Source organism: Drosophila obscura, unplaced genomic scaffold (assembly GCF_018151105.1).
Source record: "Drosophila obscura isolate BZ-5 IFL unplaced genomic scaffold, ASM1815110v1 contig_192, whole genome shotgun sequence".
Classification (NCBI taxonomy): Eukaryota; Metazoa; Arthropoda; class Insecta; order Diptera; family Drosophilidae; genus Drosophila; species Drosophila obscura.
In genome coordinates this window covers 4,570,607-4,595,438 of record NW_024542781.1, presented here as the reverse complement: position 1 = coordinate 4,595,438, position 24,832 = coordinate 4,570,607, and the positions used below count along the sequence as shown (strand labels likewise).

The following is a 24,832-nucleotide window of genomic DNA, read 5'->3' as shown; positions in this document are numbered from 1 at the left end:
CACAAAACAATTGAACAGCGGCTGCAACTGGACAAACTCGAATAACTCTCTCTTTCTTGACATGCCAAATGGTGACTTTACAATTAAGATACCTACACACAATCGTACCTCCATGTGTTCTGGCGACCGGACGAGCCTTGAAACATGCGATTTAACCCATTCCCAAATGAATCAGTGATCAGTGAGCGTATCTTTTTGCGTTGTTAGATGAATGACAAACTGCTCGCACGAGGAGCATCGCACTCAGTAAGCAGCACTTCGGTCCAAATCAAATGTAATAAGCGAAGACTGGACACTTTTTTTATATTTAGTTGACTAGTTTGGTTAACTCAAAACATCCGTTTTAACAGCCCAAGGAAGTTATTACCTTTCGAAATGAAATTAGTAGAAACTGAATTACCAATATGAAATCAGAGATCAACGGAATTTTTCGATTACACTATAAGCAGGCACCATCTTTAATTTAAAAATTAAATTGTCGTTTGTTTATGTTACCTGTAAATAATATGAGCTCTCGAATTCTCCGAGATATTTCAAAAAAAACTAGGCTAGTTATATTTTTGGGAGCGGCAGGAAACATTAGGTTAGATGTCACAAAAGTATCCACAGACAAGTTAGTAGCTCTATATACCTTAGTATCCGGTAACCAAGTATTCACAGCCTGATGGCTACTATTAAACATATACATATAAACATATGTATCATCAAACAAATGCTTCTTCGTCTGTTATATGCAATTTCATAAAATCCAACGAGAGGGAACGTTGTGAGTCGCAGCAGTTGCCGCGACTCTACTCTTATACCCGGCACTCAGTCAGAATATATGTATGTACATATCTGAAATATGATTTATGTCGAATTTCGATTATTTTATCTGTTTCTCTGAGAACTAGGCGCTAATCGGCCCTCAAGGATAGTTTTCATGCATTTGGTTCTAAAATATTTTAATGGCTTTTAGTAAACATTGATTGTTTAAACTTTAAAATAGATGAAAGATTGCTATGCATAAATAAATAAATGGCACAACCAGAGCGCATCTGAGCACCGGTCCAGTTCGCTGTGCACCAAGGCTATTCCAATCAAAATATGTAATTAGAAAACTTCGTTGGGGTTGCCGTTGCCGTTGCCATTGCCGTTGGATTGGTCAGCCTTTTGACGAGCGCGAGCCAGCTTGGCGGATAGCTCTGACGAGCGGATGGTTTTGTACTGCAATGGCAGAGAAGAATACTGAATAAGACGGGCTCAGAGAGAGAGAGAGAGGGCTACCATGCTCACCTCGCAGAAGTTCTTTTGCAGCACGATCTGGGATATCAAACGACGACTCTCCCGCTGCCCGAAGTAGCTTTCGATGGTGTGCGGAGAGAGGGCGAAGATCTCCTCGCCGCTGAGGGAGTGCAGACGCTTGATTATGTTGTCGGAGAAGCCCTTGCCTCGCAGCCATTCCTCCACCTCCCTGGGCTTGGAGTGCTGGGTAATGAATATTTCAGGCGTCTTCAGGATTTCGAGGTCCTTACGCCTCTGCCGCTGCTGCAGCATGAGGCGCAGTTCGTCGTTCACATCGTCCTGCAAAATGAAGGAATCATCCACAGCATCGCAGTCGTTGCGCGCACGCATCGCTGTGAGGCGAGACAGAAGCCACATACTCGTACTATAAGTAAATGCTACGAGCATGAAATGGATATAAGGACTTACCTGCCAGGGCTCCTGCCGCGGCCATGTTGCGCTTGAGGGTGCCACTTGGAGTTGTTGGCTGGCTTTCGCCCGCCGGCGGCATTGGTGGGGGAATGGGAACATTGGGCATGGAGTACGATCGCGGCATGACCTTCACGCCGCCCACTGGCTGCTGTTGCTCCAGGTCTGTTGGTGCCGCATATAAGGTCATGGTGTTGCGGTACAGAGGATTGTTGGCTTCACTGGACTCGCCGTTCTCCTGCAGCGACATTGAAGCCAATGACTCCGTGTCGCGGCCGTTGGAAACACCACCGTGCTCAAAGTTATACGGCGTCAGCACGGTGTTAGGCACGTATCCAATATTTCCGTAGGAGTTGCGCGCCTTCCACCAATTGCGGGAGTCGTCAATTATCTGCGAATGGAGAGGGAGTTGCAGGAGTTTACGTTGACTGACTACCATAGACGGGGGTGAAGCTGAGAGGACTGGAATTGCATACCTCCAAGTATTCGCCCTTCGTTACTTTCAGCTCCTTGTCGTTGGTAGCCGACTTGTTGTAGGCCACCTCCGCGATCTTGACATTGCGGCTCTCCAACCGATTCAGCCAGGTGCGATTACCGCCCGGACTCGGAGGCAGTGGTATCGGTGAGGGCGTTGATGTTTTCTTTAGTGCGGGCGCAAGGTACTGCACCTCTTCGTCCACAACCCAGTCCGGAGACCAGTCGTCGTAGAAAATAGGGTGATACGAACTCTTGTGGTCCTTGAATTGATCTTTCGGCACCGTCCAGTTGGGTCCCAGACTGTGCCACAGCTGCTTCTCGTTTGAGTCCAGCGTTCCGCTGAGGAAGGTAATGGTTTCGCGTCGCAGCAGCGGATTAACGACCCCTTCCGGCAGCTTGGCGTCTAAGTAGATGTCGTTGCAGACAGTCACAATGGTTTGCAGCGAAATGAAAACGTTGTGGATCGGATCCGAGCTCTTTGTGAAGTGGTTTTGCAGCTTGACAGAGTAGATAAGAGCTAGTTTTACTTTGGCCAGGATGTCGTGGAACTCGCTCTCAATGGGTGGACGCGACCGCAGTACGAGCAGACCTTCTCCGTGAGGATTGTGCTGCTCCTTGCGCAACTTGAGCTCGTTCAGAGCCTCGGCCGCGTAGTGGAGCCTCGCCATGAACCGCTCGATGTCCTCAAAACAGTGGTTAATCACCTGGACATCCCGTTCGGTTTGCCCGCGATCCAGCGCATTCTTCTCGGCAGCAATTCCGGCCACGGCCGCCGCAATCCCGTACTGGTCCTTGGGTTGCTGGTTACCGGGTCGATCGGGCTTGGGCAAGCGAATGGGTGTTTTGTTCCGGTCGATCGTGACGGGCGTACCCTTGCTCAGCTACAACAGCCATAGGAATGCAGCGTTTCAAGAAAATTTCGACTGTCAGTGTGCCTGAGTGTTATGCTTACCGTTCGCAGATCTTCCACCAAGTTCACAGAGCTCACATCGGCCACCTACAGCAGATGTGGAGTATGTAGCATGGAAATATATTAGGGGATTCCAGTGCTCACCTGGAAGATGTGCATCTCGGTATTGCCCAGCGAGATACCAGGAACCGAAAATATCAAGATGTTGTTGTAGGCCTCCTGCGGATCCTCGCTAATAAACGCGGTGGGCTCCGTGATCAGGCTGCCGGGGAAGTTCTCAATCTCCCTCATTTCGTTGTCCAGCATCACCAGCCACTGGCCGTTGAAGCTCATAAACATCTTGTGAGGCCAAATGCCCCCCGTCTTGTCCAGTTCAATAAGCAGTTTGATCTTCTCCTTTGGCTGCTTTGTTTCCGCCTCATTTTTCAGCTTGAAAGTGGCTAAGTGCTCCAATGCATATGTAGGCTTTATCTCATCATAGTCACCGTTCGCCAGGTCTTTGGATGGGACTCCATTCTCATAGCCGTTACGTGGCATCCTGCAGAAAATGCAACAGAATGTAGAGTCCAATGCAGTGCACAGGTGAGAGTGGCATTGCAGGGACCAAATAATGTTCCGACTGAGTCAGCCACTTATCTATTCTCTATTATTGTATATTATAATAATTGCTGGCCTATCTCTCTGGATATTTACCCATTCGTAACTGATATGGGCCGGAAATATTTCAAGGTTCTGTAGCCTGCTTTGACCATTTTGCCTACGTGCGGCACAACAAGCGAAATCAAAGCGTTAAGAGAAACTATTGTAAGTGAAAGATCGTTCTCTTGCATTCTTATTTATATAAACCATACATGAATACATACACATATGTACATATGTATGTACATATGTGGATAGGATAGATTCATATGGTTCAATTGAGGCCTGGGCCTATATACGACATACGACAGAGTAGGCTGCCTGCTCCGATTAGATAAGAGAAACTGAGCACCACTTTTCGACTGGCTTTGCACCTTGCTGGATTGTTGTACAATTCCAGCTATCACACTCACACTCGCCAGGAAATTCCTGGCACATGAAGCAATCTTTAATGAAAGCCCATTACATAAAGACCCGAATCGAAGAATATGAGTAGTAAATAGTCATTATTTTGTTTGTGATTATCGTGCAATTAGTGAAAGCTTTTGCAGATTTATTACTTCTGCTGGCATGACATCAGATCCTCAAGATACTAAATAAACAATGGTATCGCCAAAGGGGTTTGCTGGGGAGAGCAGACTTTGGCCCATATTCTGGATCTTGATTTACGAGTCAAGATACGAATACTGGCACGCGGGACGAGCGATTGGTTAGGTTACCTTGTGGCTTCACACGATTTCCTACGATGCTCCTGGCCAAAACTTCCACTCTCGACCCGCAGCGAATCAAATTCGAACTCAAACTAACTGGTTATGGCAGGGCCCACACACCAACGCGTCGGCGTGGTATCAGCTGGCTGGCTCTCCACGCACACCGTCCCGTCTATTAATTGATTGCCTGAAATTGCTTCAGTTGTGTGTATGTTCGAGATTCGAGACCAGCAATGGCAATGGCAAAAGCAAAAGCAAAAGTTCGTTTTATCTCTGCGGTCGCCTGTGCTGCGATTGTACTGTGTATCGCTTGATACACATTGGAACTATTGGCAATCTTATCAGCTCCGCTCCGACCGTTCTTGCTGAAAAATAACAGAAATAAGAACCACAGAGCGCCCCCGTATCGGCCGCACAAGGTGATCGCATCAAACGGTCAGCAGTCGCCCATGAAACCCAAAACACCCAATCAACGAGTCAGTGTTAGATAAGCAGGTGCCGGCGCTAGATATCAATGCTACGAATTCCTTTAAACATTTTTAGCATATCTGCAAACAGAATGAAAGGTCTGCACCCCACCCCGTCTGGATAACATAGAGCGTGGTACACTCGTACTAATATATTTGCCATGCATACAGATAAACTTATTTTAATTGATTAGTAAAAAAGATATCTTCCATTCCACAAAAGTGTCTCTGAGTGCGAATTTTCCATCACGTCCATCACGACACTTGCTGGCATGTGACGACTCTTTTATGACCGAGATCTTACATTTTCTTTACATTTGGATATTTTTACTATTGTTTCAAAACAAACCACAAAAAAATGAACATTCGCTCATATGGAAATGTGACTTTAGATGGAAGATATTGATCCTTTGTCAGCTAGGATTTAAAATATATATGCAACAAGGGTAAAACCTTGCCATCGGGAAGAGTATGCGTCCTCGATCAGTATCAAACTATTTAGAAATTATGTGAGCTTGGAAGCCAATTGTAAAATCTTCTTGGTGTTCGGGCCCGGTTCTTTCTTCGTCGTCCGCTAGACCACATTGTCGCAATCGATCAGTAGATTGCTGTGAAGAAGGGAACAAAATCAATGATTAGGTAATTGGTAGGTGATTACTGCGGGTAGATATCAATTTAAATCAAAGTACACGCATTGCAGCTATGACTCAGCTCAGCCAACAGGTGACAAATGTTGTTTCTGTTGTTGTGAGCACCAGGAGAAGCGCCTGCGCGACGTCACCACCGACATACACTGACCTTGCGGAAGGCAACTGAAAGATATTCTGTGGCGTAGCCCTCAACTCTGAGTTCAGGCACAAGAGCTTGCTTCCGTTCATGTACCGATACTCCTCCAGCAACGAGGCGGCCCAGGCCGGGAGATCTGGCTCTTGCAGATGTCGCTGGTGCACCTTCGCAAATTGCTCGGCTGAAATGAACACATGGATTAAAGGACAGAACATATACGAACAGGGTATTATATTGTACGATAGCCTACAAAGGATGCAGCCAAAGGTGGCACCGACAGTTCCGTTCACAGTTCGTTCTGCGATACCGCCCACAATTAGGTCCACATCAGTCCAATTGGCATAGATGTTTTTCAGCTTATCCAAAACCTTTCAATGGACAACAATTATTCATGTAGATTTGACTGTAGGAAGGATAGCAATTTGTTTGTATGTAAGTGCGATGACGATATCCTCATGCAAATACTAAAACTATGCCTACATTTTTGGGTATAAGTTGTTCGAAATCACTCCATCCAGTCACTCGTCCAACCTGGCTGCACACTTCCAAGTACTTATAATAGGGCTGGAGGCCGTGGTCCCTGCCTCGCTGAACATCGAACGCTAGAATATCAGCATGGGTTGGTTTCGTGTTCTCGTGCCAAACGACCTGGAAGGGCGACAAGCGACAAGGCCTTAGAGCTTTGAATCGATTGATGTGTGTTATAACTTACACCACCCGCGTAGGAGGAATCCATTTTCATGGCACGCTGATTGAGCACACTATGCAGGATTTCGTCTAGCTTTTTCGCCGTGTACGAAAGTCGGGGCCTGAAAATTTCGTCCTTCAGCACAAAAATGTCAGTAGAGGGCAGCACTTGGCTGGAAATTAATGACACATAAGTACAAATGTAAAGCAGTCAGTGATATACTGAAGAAACTTACTTTCGAACATAGTCATCGTCGCCATTTTTGGCCAGGTTGTGGAGCTCACTGGGTAGCATTGAGAAATAGAAGCGGCTGGCAGCCACGCCGAACTCGTTGGATATCTCGGGAGCGCTTTGGCGACTGATTGGTTCACGGGTGGCTAGTACCTCTGCGGCCAGTTGCGATCCGAGCACTTCCGGCAGCCACTCCCTCATGATCACGCGCCTATAGATATCCACATTTACCGCCTTGGCCGACTGGAAAAGCTGCTCATCGGTCCAGTTGGGATATCGCTTCATCAGCTCGGCGGTAAGGCGGTTGTGGTTTCGCATGAAGATTGTGTAAACCAATATGGAGTAGGGACTGCTGTTAACCCGCGAGTCGCCTGCCACAAAACATGTTGCATTTGCACTAGCCCCCCACGCACAGAACGAGTGTCCTTTGTCGTCCGTATCGGCGGTCGTCGGTAGAAGGTCATTTAGGTGTGCCCCGTTCGATGTTGACTTCAGGGTTCCGCGAACGAATGTTCTCATCTTCCTCTCGTCATCAGGCGTGAAGCCATATAGTTGGGACAAATCCAAGTATCCTGTGGCCTGGTTGAGCTATTGGCGGATACGAATCAGCACATCAATCATACATGCAAGCCAAGAATCAAATTTTACGCACCTGCTCAGCGCCGCCAAAGGTGCAACCGCCGACCGCGAGGGCGCTCCTGACATAGTTGAGACAGTTTGCCCTGCCGTACTTCCCGCTGGCCTCGGATGTTATTGGCGCACAGGCCGGATGGTAGTGCCTTGGTTGAAGCTTGTTCTGATCCTGGTTACAGCACTCTATCGGAGATCCATTGCCTGCGAAAACAGAAATCTTTTAATGAAATACTCTTTAGATGATGCTGAAACTCAGAGTCGTAGTCTCCTTTGTGGAACTAGACTATGAAGTTCAGCATCCATCTATGCCAAACGCCAATCGGTCCTGGATTTTAACTTACTCATCGATTGTGAGACGGGCTTGCTGAGATCGTGTTCCAAAAACTGGGCCCACTGCGCGATTCCCAAATTAAGGTTTCCATTTTCGTGGTCACGCGCCAGTTCGGCCTTCTGAATGTTGTCGGGCTCATAAAGCCCCATACTAATTGACCATGCAGTAGGCAGGCGATCCTCTGTAAAAATCTGGAATCATCAACGGATATAAGTGAAGTCATTGCTAGTCGACGCCAACTTCCAAAACGTGCCTCATAGAATCCGTTCTTGTAGTGGTGGTCAAGCAGTCTCCTGAAGGCATGATGACCATCCCTCTTGCTTTTCAGCAGCATAAGGCATTCGGATCGAAGAACGCTGCCCTCAGGCAGGGGCTTGTTTTCCAGATACGCTCGACACTCGTCCCCTTCAATGGCATGGGGCAGGCACTGGGTGTTATAGACGAAGAGGCTAGACTTGAGAATCTTTAGGGCAATTTCACTGTCTTCCTTTGACGCCCTGTTGGGCAATGTATCCAGTAGTTGCACATGCGAGAGACTTCCGTTTTGGACGGTAATTTTTGAGCTGAGAAGATTTTCCTCCAGTCTGAAATGACACGTCGAGAATTGACTCGTATTTGTTATTTATTACACACTTGCAGGACATAACTAAAGAGATAACTACAAAGGTGAGGTACCAGCTTGAAAATAAACAGGCGGACGGGAAAACGGAAATGGATTTTGGTCTTATATTAGTTGGATTATTTTTGGAAACTGAGTTCTCCTTTCTTCCTCTTATTTAATGACAGTTACATACATACACATGTACAAATGTACATATGTATGTGATAGCGATTCTGGCGTGATTAAATCTTCCGAGGTTATTCTGAAATGCTTTTGTATTTTCGAATGCACTTTTACGAACCGTTTCTGTCTGTTGATCGAGTCCAGGCCAGAGCTTACGAACTCTTGCCATTTTTCTGATGAAAGCCCGTCTAATTGCGCTTGTACATCCAGACTTAAAGCTTGTCGTGCTAAAAAAAATTTTAAATCAAACATAAATACAATATAAAATAATATATTCCTCATGTTATTGAGTTAAATCACATTAAGCCTGTATCATATATGTATATACATATTTAGATATGCATTAAAACCAGACGTTTCGGACTCCATAACGGGCTCGACTACATACATATATACGTGGGTATGCTGAGTATACATATGTACATCTAATGCCACATGCATTTTGGGGACCCAATTAACAAGATCTGACAACAAATTTTAGTGGTTTCCTGTATTTTTCTTGCTGTACCAGACATTTCGAACTAAATTATAATTTGCAGCCATGCACCAGTTTTCCTAAGTAGCTACGAGGATGATAGAATGATGCAGACTTTCTCTTTCTCGTCACGCGGAAAGTGCGTAGATATTATGGAATGTTAATAAGACAATAAAAAAAAAGAAAATTCTTAATACACAAAGGCGTCTTAACTTTTCGGAACAACGTCTTGAGAGTTTTCCACTAGGTCAGTCCTTTTATTAAGTGGACATTTAAAAAATGTATTTAAATTTGTCTATGGCATTGTACGGCTTTAAGACCGCAAATTCCTTCTTGTATGTACATACATACATACATACATATGTATGTAGATAAAGTATTCCAACTGATCGCACATTTTCAGTCCACACTCTCATGTCAAATGTAACATCTCAGGAAAGCCGCTTTCATTCTCATCTGTGAATCTGCTTCAAGTGGAACAGGGTTAGATCTTATTTTAACAAAATGATCCGAACGAAGAGAATTCGCCCATTATCAGTTGAATTGATATGCATGAATACATATTGACAATAAATATTGTCCTTCGTCTATGGGAAATTTGAACTGCGAATCAACGCCGCTTGACGAACATCGGCTAGTCGATATTTTTTATATATTTTTATATATTCATGATCTGCGTCACAGAAGTCTTTAAAGAAAGACAAAATACGAATATACTTAGTATTTACACAAATAGGGTCGAAGTCCCTTGTGTCTGTTTTTTTATATTACATTATAAGTAGTATAAATTGATTATACGAATTAAAAGTAAATCAATATAATTTTAATATTTTTAAACAACTATAGTAGTTCTAATACCAAATCAAAGTTCCAATAATACACATTAAAAAATTCTAGATGTCTGGGTGCCAGAAAATATTTCTCAAGTTCTGTGACTTACGATGTGGAAGCTCCAGCCGATTAGTCAATGAAGATACTGACGTTCCTATTACGATCGTCAGCATGCAAAGGTAGATGTTTAGACACATTTCACTGTTCTTTGTTTGAGAATGGATGCCTCAAACAATAAAAATGTGTTTTTATGTGATTCACAAGATGCGCCTACAAAAACACGGTTCAGCACATAAATTTAATTTAATTAATAATAATAATTAAGTACATGTAATAAGTCACGTAGCAAATGACTGATAAGGAAGTATCCCGAACTGCGTTTCAAAAGAAGCTACTCAGAGCTATTCCGATCATTTGATTGAGACGTCAACGGTTGAGAGCGGCTCATATACTACTGAATACATGAAAATTTCCACAAGCTCGAACCGCTGAGCCGATCATTTATCAGGCACAATGAACGTCATAATCAGACTGCGAGCGAATTCTCTCTCGGCAATACAAAGTCGACTTGCCTTGCGACTGTAAGGCACCCGCTAGGGCACTTAGTAGAAAATTGTTCAAATTGGATAGAGCTATCCGGAATAAACACCCTTACAGCTGCCCAGCTGCCAGCATTAGTATACTCGTAGCACAAAAGTATCTATCCGATCTAATAAATTTTTGGTCAAACAGTTTATTATATACATACATATGCAAATATGTATATAATGTATAACCCATAATGTTTAAGAGGGTAATACCAAAAGTACTCTGCCTACCAACGAAAAGCCAGAAAATTTGTGAAAACTATTATCCCTTTAGTTCGCTACACTTTTTCTAGAACATTATTATAGCTCCTGTTTATAGTGCGAGTTAAGCTACTCCATTCTACCTTTTTGAAGATAACAAAATACAATTATCCCACGCGCACTCCAACAAATTGACGCCATGACCAGGAAATCAATTTGAACCTTTTAGTCAATTGATTTGGCTGTTCTTTCATCTGAATCGGCTCGAATTATCTTGTGAAACAACTCCAAACTTTCTTGATTCTTCCTTCCGAAGGTCACCTAATAGTATTTTAGAGGAATATTCTTCCACACTTCTGCATTGGACAACTTATTTGGTCCATCACTGTCTTGTCAGCCCCGTTTAAACTGTGCGACCCACTACATTACTTTTCTGAATTTGAATTGTCAACAGTATTAATTTTTAATCAAAACACAGCTGACTGCACTCCAGTATAACCGTAGTGTGTGTACACCTGGTCACACTCGGACGCTAGCGATATATATATGACTAACATCGATAGAGAAAATGATGGTTTCAAAACAGATTTCTATCGACCATTTTCCATCTCTAATCTCCACGAAAAGCAGCATATTTTCATCCAAACAAACGTACAAAATAAATTGAAAACAAATCAAATTAATCAATTCATCAATAAAATAAAGAGTTTCCAATTGCAATGCCAACTCTAGATGCAGAAGCCACCGACGAGCAGTTCGGAAATGACCAATCGAAGCCAATGTCCGGACCAATTATTGGCATTATATATCCGCCACCAGAAGTTAGAAGCATCCTTTACAAAACAATACAATGCAATACCCTTTTTATCCATTTATACTTGTCTTAGTATACATACATATTTTGACGTTATTGCCAGTATAATTTGTTTTCCACATACTCAGTAAGTAAAGTTTAAAAATTAGATATCGTTGACAAGACCGCAAGCTTTGTGGCACGCAATGGACCCGAGTTTGAGGCACGCATTCGGCAAAACGAGCTGGGCAACCCAAAGTTCAACTTTTTGAACGGTGGAGATCCCTATCACGCCTACTATAGGCACAAGGTGAACGAGTTTCGAGAGGGAAATGGTAAGAAACGACACCACTCAGTTGCGACGCGTTATGTTATGTGAATCCTATTTCAGATGCCGGGATAACAGCCGTCAAACAACTGGCGGTCACTAGTGCTGCCCAGCAGCGACAGCAGGAACTTTTGAAGCAAGTGGTGGAGCAGCAATTTGTACCCAAGGAGCCTCCACAGGAGTTTGAGTTTATTGCTGACCCCCCCTCGATTTCGGCTTTGGACTTGTGAGTGACTGTCGACCAAGAATCAATGGCACCCTACTTAATATTTGAATTCCTTTCAGAGACATTGTGAAGCTAACTGCTCAGTTTGTGGCCCGCAACGGGCGGCAGTTTCTGACCAATCTGATGAGTCGGGAGCAGCGAAACTTTCAATTTGATTTTCTGAGACCTCAGCACTCGCTCTTTCAGTACTTCACAAAGTTGTTGGAGCAGTATACGAAAGTGCTAATTCCGCCCAAGGATTTGCTCGGAAAGCTTCGCACAGAGAGCGCCCCCGGGCGTAGCAGCATGAACCAGGTACTGGAGCAGGTGAAATACCGCGCCAACTGGCAACGCCACCAGGAGGCGCAGAGGCGTCGAGAAGAGGAAAAAATTGAGAGAGAGCGTGTGGCATACGCCCAGATTGACTGGCATGATTTTGTAGTTGTAGAGACCGTGGATTATCAACCATTCGAGTCCGGCAACTTTCCTCCGCCTACAAATCCAGACGAGGTAGGTGCCCGAGTGCTTATGGAGGAGCGCCTCATGGAAGAGGAGGGAGACATAGAAATGCAAATCGAGTCCGACGAAGAAGACGACTCACAGGTGGCTAGCCATTTGGAGAGTGGCCTCAAGCTTTCGCAAATGGAGAACAGAGTCGGCATCCAAATGAAGAACGTTTCTTCGTACAGCCAGCCGGTTGGCGCCAAACGGGACAATACTCAGGTGCAGGACATGGACGAAGCGTCGAGTGACGAGGACACGCCTGCGGCCAAGCTGCAGCCCACGGTGGCCCCAATGCTGCCGCCGACCCACGACAAGGTTGTGGTCAAGAAGTACGACCCTAAGGCCACCCAACCCAAGGCAGCGCCCTTGCCCACGGACGAGTACCTTATTTCTCCAATTACTGGCGAAAAGATCCCGGCATCCAAGGTGTCGGAGCACATGCGCATTGGTCTACTGGATCCGCGATGGGTGGAACAGCGGGACAAGCACACTGTCGAGAAAATCAACCAGGACAATGTCTTTGCTGCTGGTACTGCCATCGAGGCAAGCCTGAAGCAGCTAGCAGAGCGGCGTACCGATATTTTTGGTGTTGGCGACGAGGAAACGGTCATTGGAAAAAAACTTGGCGAAGAAGAGACCAAAAAGGATGATCGCGTTACCTGGGACGGCCACACTTCCAGTGTGGAGGCCGCCACTAGAGCAGCACGTGCAAACATCACTCTGGAGGACCAAATCCATCAAATTCACAAGGTCAAGGGACTGCTGCCAGATGAGGAAAAGGAGAAGATTGGCCCCAAGCCTGTGGGAAACAAAGCAACGCTATCAGCTCCGCCGCAGCCGTCTTCCAAGCCCCAGCACAGCCATGGGCAGAGTCAGCACCATCAAGGAGGTGGCCACCACGCGCACCACAATCTGCACCATCATCATCCGCCGCAGCAGCACCAATCAACGCCGCAGCACCAGACCCACCAGCATCCATCCCATCATCACCAGCAGCCCCAGGCGCAGGCCAATCCGGTCATGATGATGCAACTGCGACCTCTGATGATGCGTATGTAGTAAATGATATACAATACCCAATATCCTGGATAAACGTGTTTCTCTTGCAGAAACTCCCTTTGGCCCTGGCACCGGAGGCTATATGAACATGCAGCCCACTGGAGGACCCTCGCAAATCTCACCTGCACCGCCTGTCGATCTTATGTCCGTGGAGGATGAGCCGCCCACAAAGAAATTGCGATCCGAGGACAATCTAATCCCGGAAGCGGAATTCATTGCCACGCACAAGGTCAGCTACCGTCTGTTTTACTTACCATTTTTACTTGGACACATGTCTAAAACTCTAAGACAGAAGAACTTGTAAGCCATTTACATTTTCGGTCAGCTTCATCTGCCGCATCTTCTCAATGACTTTGCACACACTCATCTTGGTGCTTCATGTTACCACTGGACGGTCCAAGAAAAAATGGTTAATATTGTATGCCCTTTCCGCTTTCTTGCAGAGCCCCGTCACCATCCAGGTTCATGTGCCGAACTCGGATAAGTCCGAGTGGAAGTTAAACGGACAGATGATCGCTGTAACACTGGCACTCACTGACCCGATCGCTAACCTCAAGGCCAAGCTGCAAGATGAAACAGGCATGCCGCCGGCCAAGCAGAAAATCTTCTACGAGGTAAGCGTTGAGCCTTTGTATTTTGGGTAGACTGAATTATATACATGTGCCTCGATTTTCAGGGAATGTTCTTCAAAGACAGCAATTCGATGGCGTTCTACAATCTCCTGAACGGGATGACGGTGCATTTGCAGGTGAAGGAGCGCGGCGGCCGCAAGAAGTAAGCCTTATGACCCGGAGAACAAATCGGACGAGTAGGTCGCACCCCAGCATAGTTGTGTGCAGAGACTTCTGTGCTCCATGTATAGAGATTGATTAGTTATGGTTTCTCATACATTTTTAATAATTAATAAATTCTCGATCACAGAATTTTGTTAATTGCACTTTAGTCCTACTTATTAGTGTCAGGTGGAATATAAAAGTAAAGAGTAAGTCGGGAATGCATTGGAGTACAAAATGTGGCCTTGGATTCCGTTCGCACATAGGTTTCCGCTCTGCAGGATGCCCGCCATGTCGCGGTATCGGTCCAGCATTGGTGCGTAAATTGCTTCGCTGTCCTTGTGTGGTTCGCAGACAAGCTGCAGATTGTTGGACGTCAGGCTGAGGATATGGTCGCGATAGCTGAGGGCAGGCACCGTTTGATCAAGCTCATGCCGATACAGAGCATACGATGCTCTGTAAGCGGCCCCCATCAGGGCAGCCTCACTCTCGGTCTGAAAAAAGGCAATTTGAATAATATTGCAGCATTGCAAAGGGCAATGGAGACACGAGTTTACCTGAATATGGACGGGCGCGTTGAACACGTCAGCGATAACTTGCAGAATAGACTGGTTTATGGACGCTCCGCCAGTAGCAAGGACTTTCGTGTCTGTTCCAAACTGAAAGCCCATGTCTTCGGCAACAGCTCGATGATGCAGCATTTGGCCCTCGATTAAGGCACGAATTTCGATTTGAGGTGAGCTAAATCTGTTCAATCAGAACGAATTGGTAAGTCACATGTTTAGAATATATGTCCAGCTGCTTAATCTAAATATTCAATGGCTTACTTAATTACACCCTTGGAAGCGTCCGGGGAGTTGTGCAAACAATCCTTGTTCCATCGCAATGTGCCCTTTGCCTTGGGAATAATTTCCATGTCGTTGAAGTGCATGGCCATATTGCCAAAGTTTCCCCGCGGTGTCGACTCAAGCAGCTCGTTGAACTTTACCCAATTTCCTCCAGCCTCCACATTGTTCATGGCCTCACGGACCAAAGACCCATTTCTAAAACTGAATGAGAAAATGTACATTAGTGTGTCGTTGGATCCATAAGTGGTGGACGGCCTACCATAAGAGTCCCATGAACTCGTCCGTCTGCGTTGGATGACACAACACATGGCCCTCCTCCCAGATGGGCGGCTTTTCAAAACTCATCATTAAAGTGTCGCTAGTGCCAAGGGATACACTCAACCAGGCATTGTCCAGTAGCATTCCTGCCAAGGCCGATGGATTGTCTCCTGTGCAAGCGACGACTGTGCATGAGGCCGGAAAGCAGAAGCGCTTCACAAAATATTCTGAAACGTTGCCAAGGACCGTATTGGCACTAACCGCCTGACCAAGACGCTCGTCTAGGTCAGGGGCACATGCATTCAGACAGGCCTTGGACCAGGCTTTTTCGCGGATGTCCAGTAGGTTCATACCGGAGCCATCGCTGAAGTCGATCGGTGCCACAGCTCCCAAAAAGAGTGAGGCCAAAAAGCTGCTGACCAGTGAGATTCGTTGGGAATCCTCGTAGGCATGCGTGCGCTGCTGGTAGATCTTGCGTATCTGAGGGCCCGTAAATCGTTCGTAGCACTTGGAGCCCGTCAGTTGAACCATCTGGGTGTGCCCCCCAATGGCAGTCTCCATCTCCAGGCATTGCTTGGTGGTGGACGCATCCATCCAAATGGGCGTGCGGTTGACCACAAATGCCGAGTCATCGATTTGTGCGTGGAGAAACTTTTCGGGATCAAGATTTTGCAATGCTGAAATGCCGTGCCTGGACCAGTACAAGGAGCCATGCTGCTGTCCCGACCCACTGATGGCTGCAACGGTGCTTAAATCGGCCTCCTGCATCACCAAACGGTCCAAGACAATGTCCATTGCCTTCACCCACATCACTGGCTGCACAAAGAATCTGACGAATAGGTCATGTATAGGTCATATTTAGGAGTCTAGTCTAGTACTCATGTTTGTTGGGTCCGGGGCTGGCTCCACCAGTGGTTCGAAACTCCGGCAAGTCGCTGTCGAATTTGACCTCAGCCGAGGCAACGACTTTCAGGCTGCAGTTCAGCAGAACAGCTTTCAGCTGAAAAGAGTCATTGGACACACCTTAAAACTAACGATCGAATCTAACTAGGTTCTAAGGGCAAGTTAGTGTCAAAGATTGCGTCATTTTGTACGACTTTCCACTTCTTTGGGTGGTTAACCGGCCACATCTGCGTCGGGCATAAAAATACAAACGCTTATAGCTCTATTATTGCGGTTACAGATAAGCTATAGAGAACGGCTAGGGGTCATTGATAAGAACTGCCCGTTACGAGATTCGTGTGCCACTATGCTGTCTGACCTCTCTCAATAACACGCGCTTGCTTGAAGCTGCATGCGTAAGCAGACGGATTAGAAGCAGTCGAGCAACACGCCTCTGCAACGCAAAATACAACGTAGGCAGTGTCTACCGTTTTACCTTCTGAGTGCTCAAGTCGAAGCCCAAAAATGTGCGCCCTAATTGCGGAGGACCCATTGTTTTTGCTTCTCGCTCGCCACGGTTTCGTCTAGCAATGGACGGCTTCTTCACAGCATGCAGCAAAAGTTGTCCGCTTTGTAGACCAAGTTTTTGTTTTATAAACTTGAAATTTTGAATGTGGCTGCTGCCTTATAAACAACTAGAGATGATTTTTACGCGATGGATTGACATATCGATGCTTCAAGTAAATATCGATGATAGCACTGTACAACACAGTGTGACCAGAGACGTGTCCAACACCGTCTTGTATTTTATTTATATTATATTGTTTGTGTTTTTGTTTCAAAGGAGTTTATGTTCAGGCAAAAGATCGGACTTAATATTTTTGGGTATTTCTTGATCTCTCGAATTAGCTCCGCGCCGATTACCGCGCAACTAGTTCTGCAACTAGTTACGCGGGAAGCGATCAGCGACCAGTCGAAACAGAAAAACAGACACGAAGTCGCCCTCGCTTTGTTTTCGACGTCGACCAATAACCGTAAAACCGTGGAATTATGAAGAAACCGCGAAAAAGAGTTAGACTACAGTGCGAACTCAGTTAGTTTTTACTGATGCTACTACATGTAACTCGCACCAAAATGGTAAGTAATTCGTGATACTTTACTGTACTGTACTTGCAATCGTGGAATGCAAGAGACAAAAAAGTACACAAACAAAATACATTTGTTCTCCGCGCGTTTGCTTTGTGCGTTGATTTTTTTCCACTTCTCACTTAATTAAAAAGTGAGAAATAACCCTCCGAATTAATAAATTAAACGCCAAACAACAGGTACGTGACAAGACATTACATATTTTGAATAAAATGATGAGCAAAAGGCATTTGCGTAGACTCCGAAAGAGTGACAGGGAATCGAACCTTGAAAAGTTAGCGTCGTGCACTGAAATAAAAGTGGAACAAAATTGGTAGAAAAAGAATTAGAAGAAACTGGAATACAGATAGAACAGGAAGAATTAGTTTATGAGGAAATTCAACCAAATAAATCGTCATTAAATATGTACTTTTAGAAAATCTACAGCAGAAGAATGCCGTTGTTCGTGGTAAGACTAATAAAGATTAATATTTGTATTAGCAAAATTAATACCAAAATTCCTTTCAGATCAATTGAACGCCCTTGCAAAAATATAAGCTGATCAAACTATTTTAATAAAACAGCTTATAAAGGAGAAGGGGGAGATGAATTCTGTTCAGTTGAAGAAAATGGAGGAGAATGTTAAAATCAATACAGACATTTATGTAAGTAAATTAAAACTCTAAATAATATGACCTGTTCATTTTCGAATCCTTCTTTTTGAATACTTCTGTTTACAGATTTCAACAATAAAATCAATTTTACAGCCAGCTGGAGTTCCCGTTAACTTAAAATTCATTTTAAGCGAAAAAAATAGTACTGGCGTATAATGTGGATGGGGTACAAGGGAAGAAAGCCTTCAGGAGCCACTCGGATTTTTATGGAGCATTGCTAGGTAAAGTACCAATTACACTACTAGTGTTTATTATATTTTAATTTAATTAAACATATAACACTACTCGACAAAATCGAACTTTTTTTTTCCTCAAGGATCCAAACCGACTTTTTCTGATAGATATGGGAATTTAAAATTTTGTAAAGAATTATGGTTTTTTTTCTATGGCAGAACTTTTTTTTGAAGAATTTTTGAAGTCTGGTATTTTTTTTTTAAGCTTTTTTTAGAGGTAGCGCTTCTTTTTTTCACATAGCTCTAGTATCTTATTTTAAAAAACTCCTATTTTAAAAAGATAATTAAAACAGCTAGAAGTTAAGCTCAAACACTTTGTGAATACAGCTTACCGTCTGGGAAATATAAAGCATTGAAATGCAAACATGATGATTTTTGTGCGGTATTTTTTACGAAATTTTGACTTTAAAAACTCAGGAAAAGTCGAAAAAAAATGATATCTTGTGTCCTCTATTTTTTTTGTATAGGTGCGTTAATTTGGCGTCGTTTAAGGTATCGCTCATTAAAATCTATGGAGAGACTTTGGAGCTAAAATTCGTTAACCAAACCTAAAATATGGAAAAAATGAAAAAAAAAATACCTTCTGGAAGGTTGCGGGCCCAACTGCCAATTGGGAACAAAGCAAACGAACAAGGGTTGTACATTTGGTACCTGATCGCGTTCCTTTGTTCCCAATGGTTCCCAATACCAGTTTTCAAAAATTCTTCAAAAAAAAGTTCTGCCATAGAAAAAACGAGAAGGAACGTGTGAGTCGTTTCTGGGGACACGACTCTACTTATACCCGTACTCAGTCAGTATATACATTTTTGAGCTTATAATTTTTTAGAATTTTAGAAAAAAAAAAATTTGACATTTTTTTGCTACATCTGCTATCTACATCTACATATACAATGTCTATTCTACATCTAACATGTAGATTGTACATGTTCCATTCATATTCTACATCTCCTCCGCTAGGGGTTGCTCGCGCACTGAACGCGGCAGAGTGTGCGAGCGAGAAGGAAAATGCGTTGCGTTGTCGGCGGGAGGGGGAGGGGAAGCAACTGAAAATTAATTTCTTCATTCTGGCTATAATTATGATCCGATCTGATTTAAATTCGGCAATCTGGTAGATATGGTCATTCTCTACGATACTGCGTTTTTAGTTTTATCGTATCTTTAAAAATGTGCCTGCTACAGATTTTCGTCTTTTGTGGGGGCGGAAGGGGGCGGGGCGAAATTTTGAAATACACTTGTAGCAGTGTGATATCACATGAGTCTGGAAACAAAATTTGGTTCCCCTAGCTCTTATAGTCTCTGAGATCTAGGCGCTCAACAAGACGGACAGACAGACAGACGGACAGACGGACAGACAGACAGACGGACAGACGGACAGACAGACATGGCTATATCGACTCGGCTATTGATGCTGATCAAGAATATATATACTTTATGGGGTCGGAAACGTTTCCTTCTCTGCGTTACACACATCCACTTTTACCACAAATCTAATATACCCCTTAACTCTTTTTTGAGTACGGGTATAAAAAAATATCATCAAACCATTTCTAAGCCCCAAATCTTTAAGAAAAAGTTCGTTTTGTTCCTTGAGGAAAAATCGTGTTGACTAGTGTAATTATCGCAGAATGTATTCCTGGAGACGAAGCCCCGGAATGCGTACCGGAGATGCGCAAAGCTATGCAGAGGGTTAAAAAACGAGTTTTTAAGCAAAGGTGTACCAAACCAAAAATGAATTAGAGACCGTGTAGGCTAGGCTAGATTTTAATATATATTTTAATTTTGAATTAAACATTCATATAACACAATTTTGTATTTAATTTATTTATTATAAAGCCAGCAAGCTGCTGGTCAACCAGCTGCTGGTAACACTACTCGACAAAACCGAACTTTTTTTTTCCTCAAGGATCCAAACCGACTTTTTCTGATAGATATGGGGCTTTAAAATTTTTTAAAGAATTATGGTTTTTTTTCTATGGCAGAACTTTTTTTTGAAGAATTTTTGAAGTCTGGTATTTTTTTTTTAAGCTTTTTTCAGAGGTAGCGATAGTTTTTTTCACATAGCTCTAGTATCTTATTTTATCCTATTTTAAAAAGATAATTAAAACAGCTAGAAGTTAAGCTCAAACACTTTGTGAATACAGCTTACCGTCTGGGAAATATAAAGCATTGAAATGCAAACATGATGATTTTTGTGCGGTATTTTTTACGAAATTTTGACTTTAAAAACTCAGGAAAAGTCGAAAAAAAATGATATCTTGTGTCCTCTATTTTTTTTGTATAGGTGCGTTAATTTGGCGTCGTTTAAGGTATCGCTCATTAAAATCTATGGAGAGACTTTGGAGCTAAAATTCGTGAACCAAACCTAAAATATGGAAAAAATGAAAAAAAAAATACCTTCTGGAAGGTTGCGGGCCCAACTGCCAATTGGGAACAAAGCAAACGAACAAGGGTTGTACATTTGGTACCTGATCGCGTTCCTTTGTTCCCAATGGTTCCCAATACCAGTTTTCAAAAATTCTTCAAAAAAAAGTTCTGCCATAGAAAAAACGAGAAGGAACGTGTGAGTCGTTTCTGGGGACACGACTCTACTTATACCCGTACTCAGTCAGTATATACATTTTTGAGCTTATAATTTTTTAGAATTTTAGAAAAAAAAAAAATTTGACATTTTTTTGCTACATCTGCTATCTACATCTACATATACAATGTCTATTCTACATCTAACATGTAGATTGTACATGTTCCATTCATATTCTACATCTCCTCCGCTAGGGGTTGCTCGCGCACTGAACGCGGCAGAGTGTGCGAGCGAGAAGGAAAATGCGTTGCGTTGTCGGCGGGAGGGGGAGGGGAAGCAACTGAAAATTAATTTCTTCATTCTGGCTATAATTATGATCCGATCTGATTTAAATTCGGCAATCTGGTAGATATGGTCATTCTCTACGATACTGCGTTTTTAGTTTTATCGTATCTTTAAAAATGTGCCTGCTACAGATTTTCGTCTTTTGTGGGGGCGGAAGGGGGCGGGGCGAAATTTTGAAATACACTTGTAGCAGTGTGATATCACATGAGTCTGGAAACAAAATTTGGTTCCCCTAGCTCTTATAGTCTCTGAGATCTAGGCGCTCAACAAGACGGACAGACAGACAGACGGACAGACGGACAGACAGACAGACGGACAGACGGACAGACAGACATGGCTATATCGACTCGGCTATTGATGCTGATCAAGAATATATATACTTTATGGGGTCGGAAACGTTTCCTTCTCTGCGTTACACACATCCACTTTTACCACAAATCTAATATACCCCTTAACTCTTTTTTGAGTACGGGTATAAAAAAATATCATCAAACCATTTCTAAGCCCCAAATCTTTAAGAAAAAGTTCGTTTTGTTCCTTGAGGAAAAATCGTGTTGACTAGTGTAATTATCGCAGAATGTATTCCTGGAGACGAAGCCCCGGAAATGCGTACCGGAGATGCGCAAAGCTATGCAGAGGGTTAAAAAACGAGTTTTTAAGCAAAGGTGTACCAAACCAAAAATGAATTAGAGACCGTGTAGGCTAGGCTAGATTTTAATATATATTTTAATTTTGAATTAAACATTCATATAACACAATTTTGTATTTAATTTATTTATTATAAAGCCAGCAAGCTGCTGGTCAACCAGCTGCTGGTAACACTACTCGACAAAACCGAACTTTTTTTTTCCTCAAGGATCCAAACCGACTTTTTCTGATAGATATGGGGCTTTAAAATTTTTTAAAGAATTATGGTTTTTTTTCTATGGCAGAACTTTTTTTTGAAGAATTTTTGAAGTCTGGTATTTTTTTTTAAGCTTTTTTCAGAGGTAGCGATAGTTTTTTTTCACATAACTTTAATATCTTACGTCTGGTTGTACAGAACTTTGCTATTTTGAAAAGGTAATTAAAACAGCTAGAAGTTGAGCCCAAATACTTTGTGATTTCAGCTTACCGTCTGGGAAATATAAAGCATTGAAATGCAAAAATTATGATTTTTGTGGGGTATTTTTAACGAAATTTTGACTTTAAAAACTCAGGAAAAGTCGAAAAAAAATTATATCTTGTGTCCTCTATTTTTTTGTGTATAGGTGCGTTAATTTGGCGTCGTTTAAGGTATCGCTCATTAAAATCTATGGAGAGACTTTGGAGCTAAAATTCGTTAACCAAACCTAAAAAATGGAAAAAATGAACAAAAATACCTTTTTGAAGGCGGCGGGCCCAACTGCCAATTGGGAACAAAGCAAACGAGCAAGGGTTGTACATTTGGTACCTGATCGCGTTCCTTTGTTCCCAATTGGCAGTTGGGCCCGCCTCAGGATTTTTGTTCATTTTCCATATTTTAGGTTTGGTTAACGAATTTTAGCTCCAAGTGTCGTAGATAACACAAGATATAATTTTTTTTCGACTTTTCTGAGTTTTTAAAGTCAAAATTTCGTTAAAAATACCCCACGAAAATCATCATTTTTGCATTTCAATGCTTTATATTTCCCAGACGGTAATCACAAAGTATTTGGGCTCAACTTCTAGCTGTTTTAATTACCTTTTCAAAATAGCAAAGTTCTTAACAACCAGACGTAAATACTAGAGTTATGTGAAAAAAACAAGCGTTACCTCTGAAAAAGCTTTAAAAAAAATACCAGTTTTCAAAAATTCTTTAAAAAAAGTTCTGCCATAGAAAAAAAAAATATCATCAAACCATTTCTAAGCCCCAAATCTTTAAGAAAAAGTTCGTTTTGTTCCTTGAGGAAAAATCGTGTTGACTAGTGTAATCGAAGGGTAATCGATCGGGAACTAGTTCCTGACGATCTACTGGTAACTAGGTCGGAACTAGCTACTGGTAATCGATCGGGAACCCAGGGGTGGTTACGCCCTAGGACATGCATGTGTTAAATTCTCCGCTGAAATACATTGTCGGGGAAACGAAGCGGAACTAGGGACATGAGAATGGTAGCTAGTTCGGCACCGGTATCGAACTAGTTGCCTGGTACTAGAGGGTTGCTATATCCTTTACAAACTGTTTTTATGCGCTGCAATTAATCAAATTCTATGTTCTATATTCTATTTATAACTTGCCCTTCAACCACACCACCTTATATACATCATGGATCATGGATATAACGTTATTGAAAGAGGCTGTCTAGCGCAAGATTCTTTTCATTGTCTTCTTCATTTCTTACGAATAAACTCGTCATTTAGTTAATAAATTGTGTGTACTATTTATATATGTCTTTAATTCCTTATTAGATATAAACATGTCCACAAAATATTGTATGCTATGCCGGTCAAAAACTTTGGTAGGGAATATTTCAGTACCAAGACAAAAGCAGAAGGGAGCTGTGGTCAAAGAGCACCAGCGTAAAATTTACAAGTACGAATACGAGTAAAATTTGTAGCAAAAATTTCAAGGACTCGGACTTTTTTACAATTCGTCTGAAAATGCAAAAAAAAACGGAGACGACTGATGCCAAATGCCGCACCGCAGAGGCTAGAAGCTAAACAAGTGTTCACCGAGCACAGGTCATCAGCTTGTGGTGACAATGTTTCTGATTTCAACTCGCAAACCGAGTATGTATACATATCAGCTATAATTTTATGGTTATTAATATGAGTAATTTGCAGACAAGAAGCTGTTGATTCTGGACTTGCCTTAGAAAATTTGCGTTTGCAAAAGAAAGTTTCTGATTTACAACGCAAAAATGATAAGCTCCTTGAACAAGCTCCTCCTTGAAACTCCCTTAATACCATTTTCACAAAATCGCAAGTCCCAAAACTTGATAACGGCGGAAAAAGAGTCCAATGCGATTTGTCTCCATGCAGCTGGTCCCCGGGCGTATCAGCAATTGATCAAAAAGGGGTTTCCACTTCCATCCTTATCCACTTTGGACAGATGGTTGCACTCAGTAGAAATACAGCCGGGCATTTTAGATTTTGTCATCTCCTTGATGGAAAATGACGTCGACATGGAAGAGGAGGACAAAATATGTATAATTTATTTCGACGAGATGAAAGTCACGTCGAATTACGGGAACGGTCACTCTCTGGAAGCAGAGCAAGAGCCATCGGACTACGTTAAAGTCGCAATGGCACAAGGATTGCGGAAGTCTTGGAAGCACCCGATATATTTTGACTTTGATAAGCCAATGACTGCATCCACATTGGACTAATGGGAAAGTTATATCTCAGCAGGCCGTGAGGCAAGCTTTGAACTACGCTTCCTCATCGGATCTTTCCGTTTTGTTGAAAGTAACGAATGAACACCTTAACGTGCGCTATGCAGGCAGACAGAAAGTCAAGCTGGCAGCTCAGCTGCTATCAAATACCACAGCCAGTGCTTTAAAGCACTGTTATTCATTGGGCTTGGATGTATGCAGCGCATCCGAAACGGCAGACTTCATTCAATTGGTAAACGACTGGTTTGACGTTTTTAATGTAAAGCTGTCAACATCCAACACAATTCCGACAAAGCAACCCTTCGGAAAAAGTCTAGAGGCTCAGCGACAGATTTTAAGTAAGATTTCCCATGTTATGTCCCAAGTAATAGTGCCAAATGGCAAGAGATTGCCCTCTCAAAACGATCTAATTTTTTTTATTCTTAGATTATAAGAGTTTGTGTTTATGACGGCCTTCCATTAAAACAAAATTTAAAATTTTAACAGATCCCATTTGTAAAGAAACAAAACAGT

The 24,832-nt window shown here is 42.9% G+C and overlaps 4 protein-coding genes and 1 long non-coding RNA gene across 7 annotated transcripts; 2 read left to right on the top strand and 3 right to left on the bottom strand.

Moving 5' to 3' along the window:
* Nucleotides 1–933: 933 nt before the first annotated feature.
* Nucleotides 934–4,588, bottom strand: LOC111071072 (epidermal growth factor receptor kinase substrate 8). Of its 2 annotated transcripts, none has more exons than XM_022362187.2 (7): nucleotides 3,773–3,865; nucleotides 3,224–3,617; nucleotides 3,122–3,166; nucleotides 2,169–3,050; nucleotides 1,693–2,083; nucleotides 1,276–1,616; nucleotides 934–1,206 (listed from the first exon to the last, which is right to left on the bottom strand). In XM_022362187.2, the coding sequence occupies exons 1-7, from the start codon at nucleotides 3,829–3,831 to the stop codon at nucleotides 1,093–1,095; spliced, it is 2,226 nt and encodes a 741-aa protein (XP_022217879.1). In that variant the 5' UTR covers nucleotides 3,832–3,865; the 3' UTR covers nucleotides 934–1,092. The 2 variants fall into 2 exon arrangements, with proteins under 2 accessions (XP_022217879.1, XP_022217880.1); XM_022362188.2 differs by lacking the exon at nucleotides 3,773–3,865 and adding an exon at nucleotides 4,438–4,588 and having other exon boundaries at nucleotides 935–1,206.
* Nucleotides 4,589–5,032: 444 nt separating this feature from the next.
* Nucleotides 5,033–10,108, bottom strand: LOC111071073 (peroxidase). The gene is made up of 12 exons (XM_022362189.2): nucleotides 9,983–10,108; nucleotides 9,764–9,924; nucleotides 8,467–8,575; nucleotides 7,818–8,148; nucleotides 7,575–7,755; nucleotides 7,253–7,434; nucleotides 6,605–7,188; nucleotides 6,394–6,541; nucleotides 6,162–6,329; nucleotides 5,932–6,049; nucleotides 5,694–5,862; nucleotides 5,033–5,503 (listed from the first exon to the last, which is right to left on the bottom strand). The coding sequence occupies exons 2-12, from the start codon at nucleotides 9,849–9,851 to the stop codon at nucleotides 5,470–5,472; spliced, it is 2,112 nt and encodes a 703-aa protein (XP_022217881.2). The 5' UTR covers nucleotides 9,852–9,924; nucleotides 9,983–10,108; the 3' UTR covers nucleotides 5,033–5,469.
* A 934-nt stretch (nucleotides 10,109–11,042) lies between these two features.
* LOC111071077 (splicing factor 3A subunit 1) lies at nucleotides 11,043–14,257 on the top strand. The gene is made up of 7 exons (XM_022362193.2): nucleotides 11,043–11,270; nucleotides 11,406–11,570; nucleotides 11,627–11,789; nucleotides 11,849–13,323; nucleotides 13,382–13,560; nucleotides 13,775–13,945; nucleotides 14,008–14,257. The coding sequence occupies exons 1-7, from the start codon at nucleotides 11,162–11,164 to the stop codon at nucleotides 14,107–14,109; spliced, it is 2,364 nt and encodes a 787-aa protein (XP_022217885.2). The 5' UTR covers nucleotides 11,043–11,161; the 3' UTR covers nucleotides 14,110–14,257.
* LOC111071078 (xylulose kinase) lies at nucleotides 14,205–16,802 on the bottom strand. Its single transcript, XM_022362194.2, has 6 exons — nucleotides 16,589–16,802; nucleotides 16,089–16,210; nucleotides 15,212–16,039; nucleotides 14,932–15,153; nucleotides 14,662–14,851; nucleotides 14,205–14,598 (listed from the first exon to the last, which is right to left on the bottom strand). Exons 1-6 carry the CDS (start codon nucleotides 16,643–16,645, stop codon nucleotides 14,290–14,292), a joined length of 1,728 nt encoding a protein of 575 aa, XP_022217886.2. The 5' UTR covers nucleotides 16,646–16,802; the 3' UTR covers nucleotides 14,205–14,289.
* Nucleotides 16,803–17,279: 477 nt separating this feature from the next.
* LOC111071079 lies at nucleotides 17,280–19,914 on the top strand. 2 transcript variants are annotated; one of them, XR_005967847.1, is made up of 5 exons: nucleotides 17,280–17,417; nucleotides 17,477–17,686; nucleotides 17,746–17,882; nucleotides 17,958–18,112; nucleotides 19,749–19,914. It is a non-coding gene; the product is annotated as an uncharacterized LOC111071079 (long non-coding RNA). The 2 variants fall into 2 exon arrangements; XR_002607450.2 differs by lacking the exon at nucleotides 19,749–19,914 and adding an exon at nucleotides 18,208–18,247 and having other exon boundaries at nucleotides 17,281–17,417.
* The last annotated feature ends 4,918 nt before the right edge of the window (nucleotides 19,915–24,832 follow it).

Excerpts from the sequence above, each read along its gene's own strand:
- LOC111071072 (XM_022362187.2), bottom strand. The coding sequence starts at position 3,831 with ATGGTCAAAGCAGGCTACAGAACCTTGAAATATTTCCGGCCCATATCA. Across the intron at positions 3,167-3,223 it reads CCGAGATGCACATCTTCCAG|GTGGCCGATGTGAGCTCTGT; the intron begins GTGAGCACTGGA and ends CATCTGCTGTAG. Across the intron at positions 2,084-2,168 it reads CGAAGGGCGAATACTTGGAG|ATAATTGACGACTCCCGCAA; the intron begins GTATGCAATTCC and ends CTCCATTCGCAG.
- LOC111071078 (XM_022362194.2), bottom strand. The coding sequence starts at position 16,645 with ATGGGTCCTCCGCAATTAGGGCGCACATTTTTGGGCTTCGACTTGAGC. Across the intron at positions 16,040-16,088 it reads CCCGGACCCAACAAACATGA|ATTCTTTGTGCAGCCAGTGA; the intron begins GTACTAGACTAG and ends CCTATTCGTCAG. Across the intron at positions 14,599-14,661 it reads ACGCGCCCGTCCATATTCAG|ACCGAGAGTGAGGCTGCCCT; the intron begins GTAAACTCGTGT and ends GCCTTTTTTCAG.
- LOC111071077 (XM_022362193.2), top strand. The coding sequence starts at position 11,162 with ATGCCAACTCTAGATGCAGAAGCCACCGACGAGCAGTTCGGAAATGAC. Across the intron at positions 11,571-11,626 it reads CGAGTTTCGAGAGGGAAATG|ATGCCGGGATAACAGCCGTC; the intron begins GTAAGAAACGAC and ends ATCCTATTTCAG. Across the intron at positions 11,790-11,848 it reads TCGATTTCGGCTTTGGACTT|AGACATTGTGAAGCTAACTG; the intron begins GTGAGTGACTGT and ends AATTCCTTTCAG.
- LOC111071073 (XM_022362189.2), bottom strand. The coding sequence starts at position 9,851 with ATGTGTCTAAACATCTACCTTTGCATGCTGACGATCGTAATAGGAACG. Across the intron at positions 8,149-8,466 it reads TCGATCAACAGACAGAAACG|ACTGGAGGAAAATCTTCTCA; the intron begins GTTCGTAAAAGT and ends GTGTCATTTCAG. Across the intron at positions 7,435-7,574 it reads GCCCGTCTCACAATCGATGA|GCAATGGATCTCCGATAGAG; the intron begins GTAAGTTAAAAT and ends CTGTTTTCGCAG.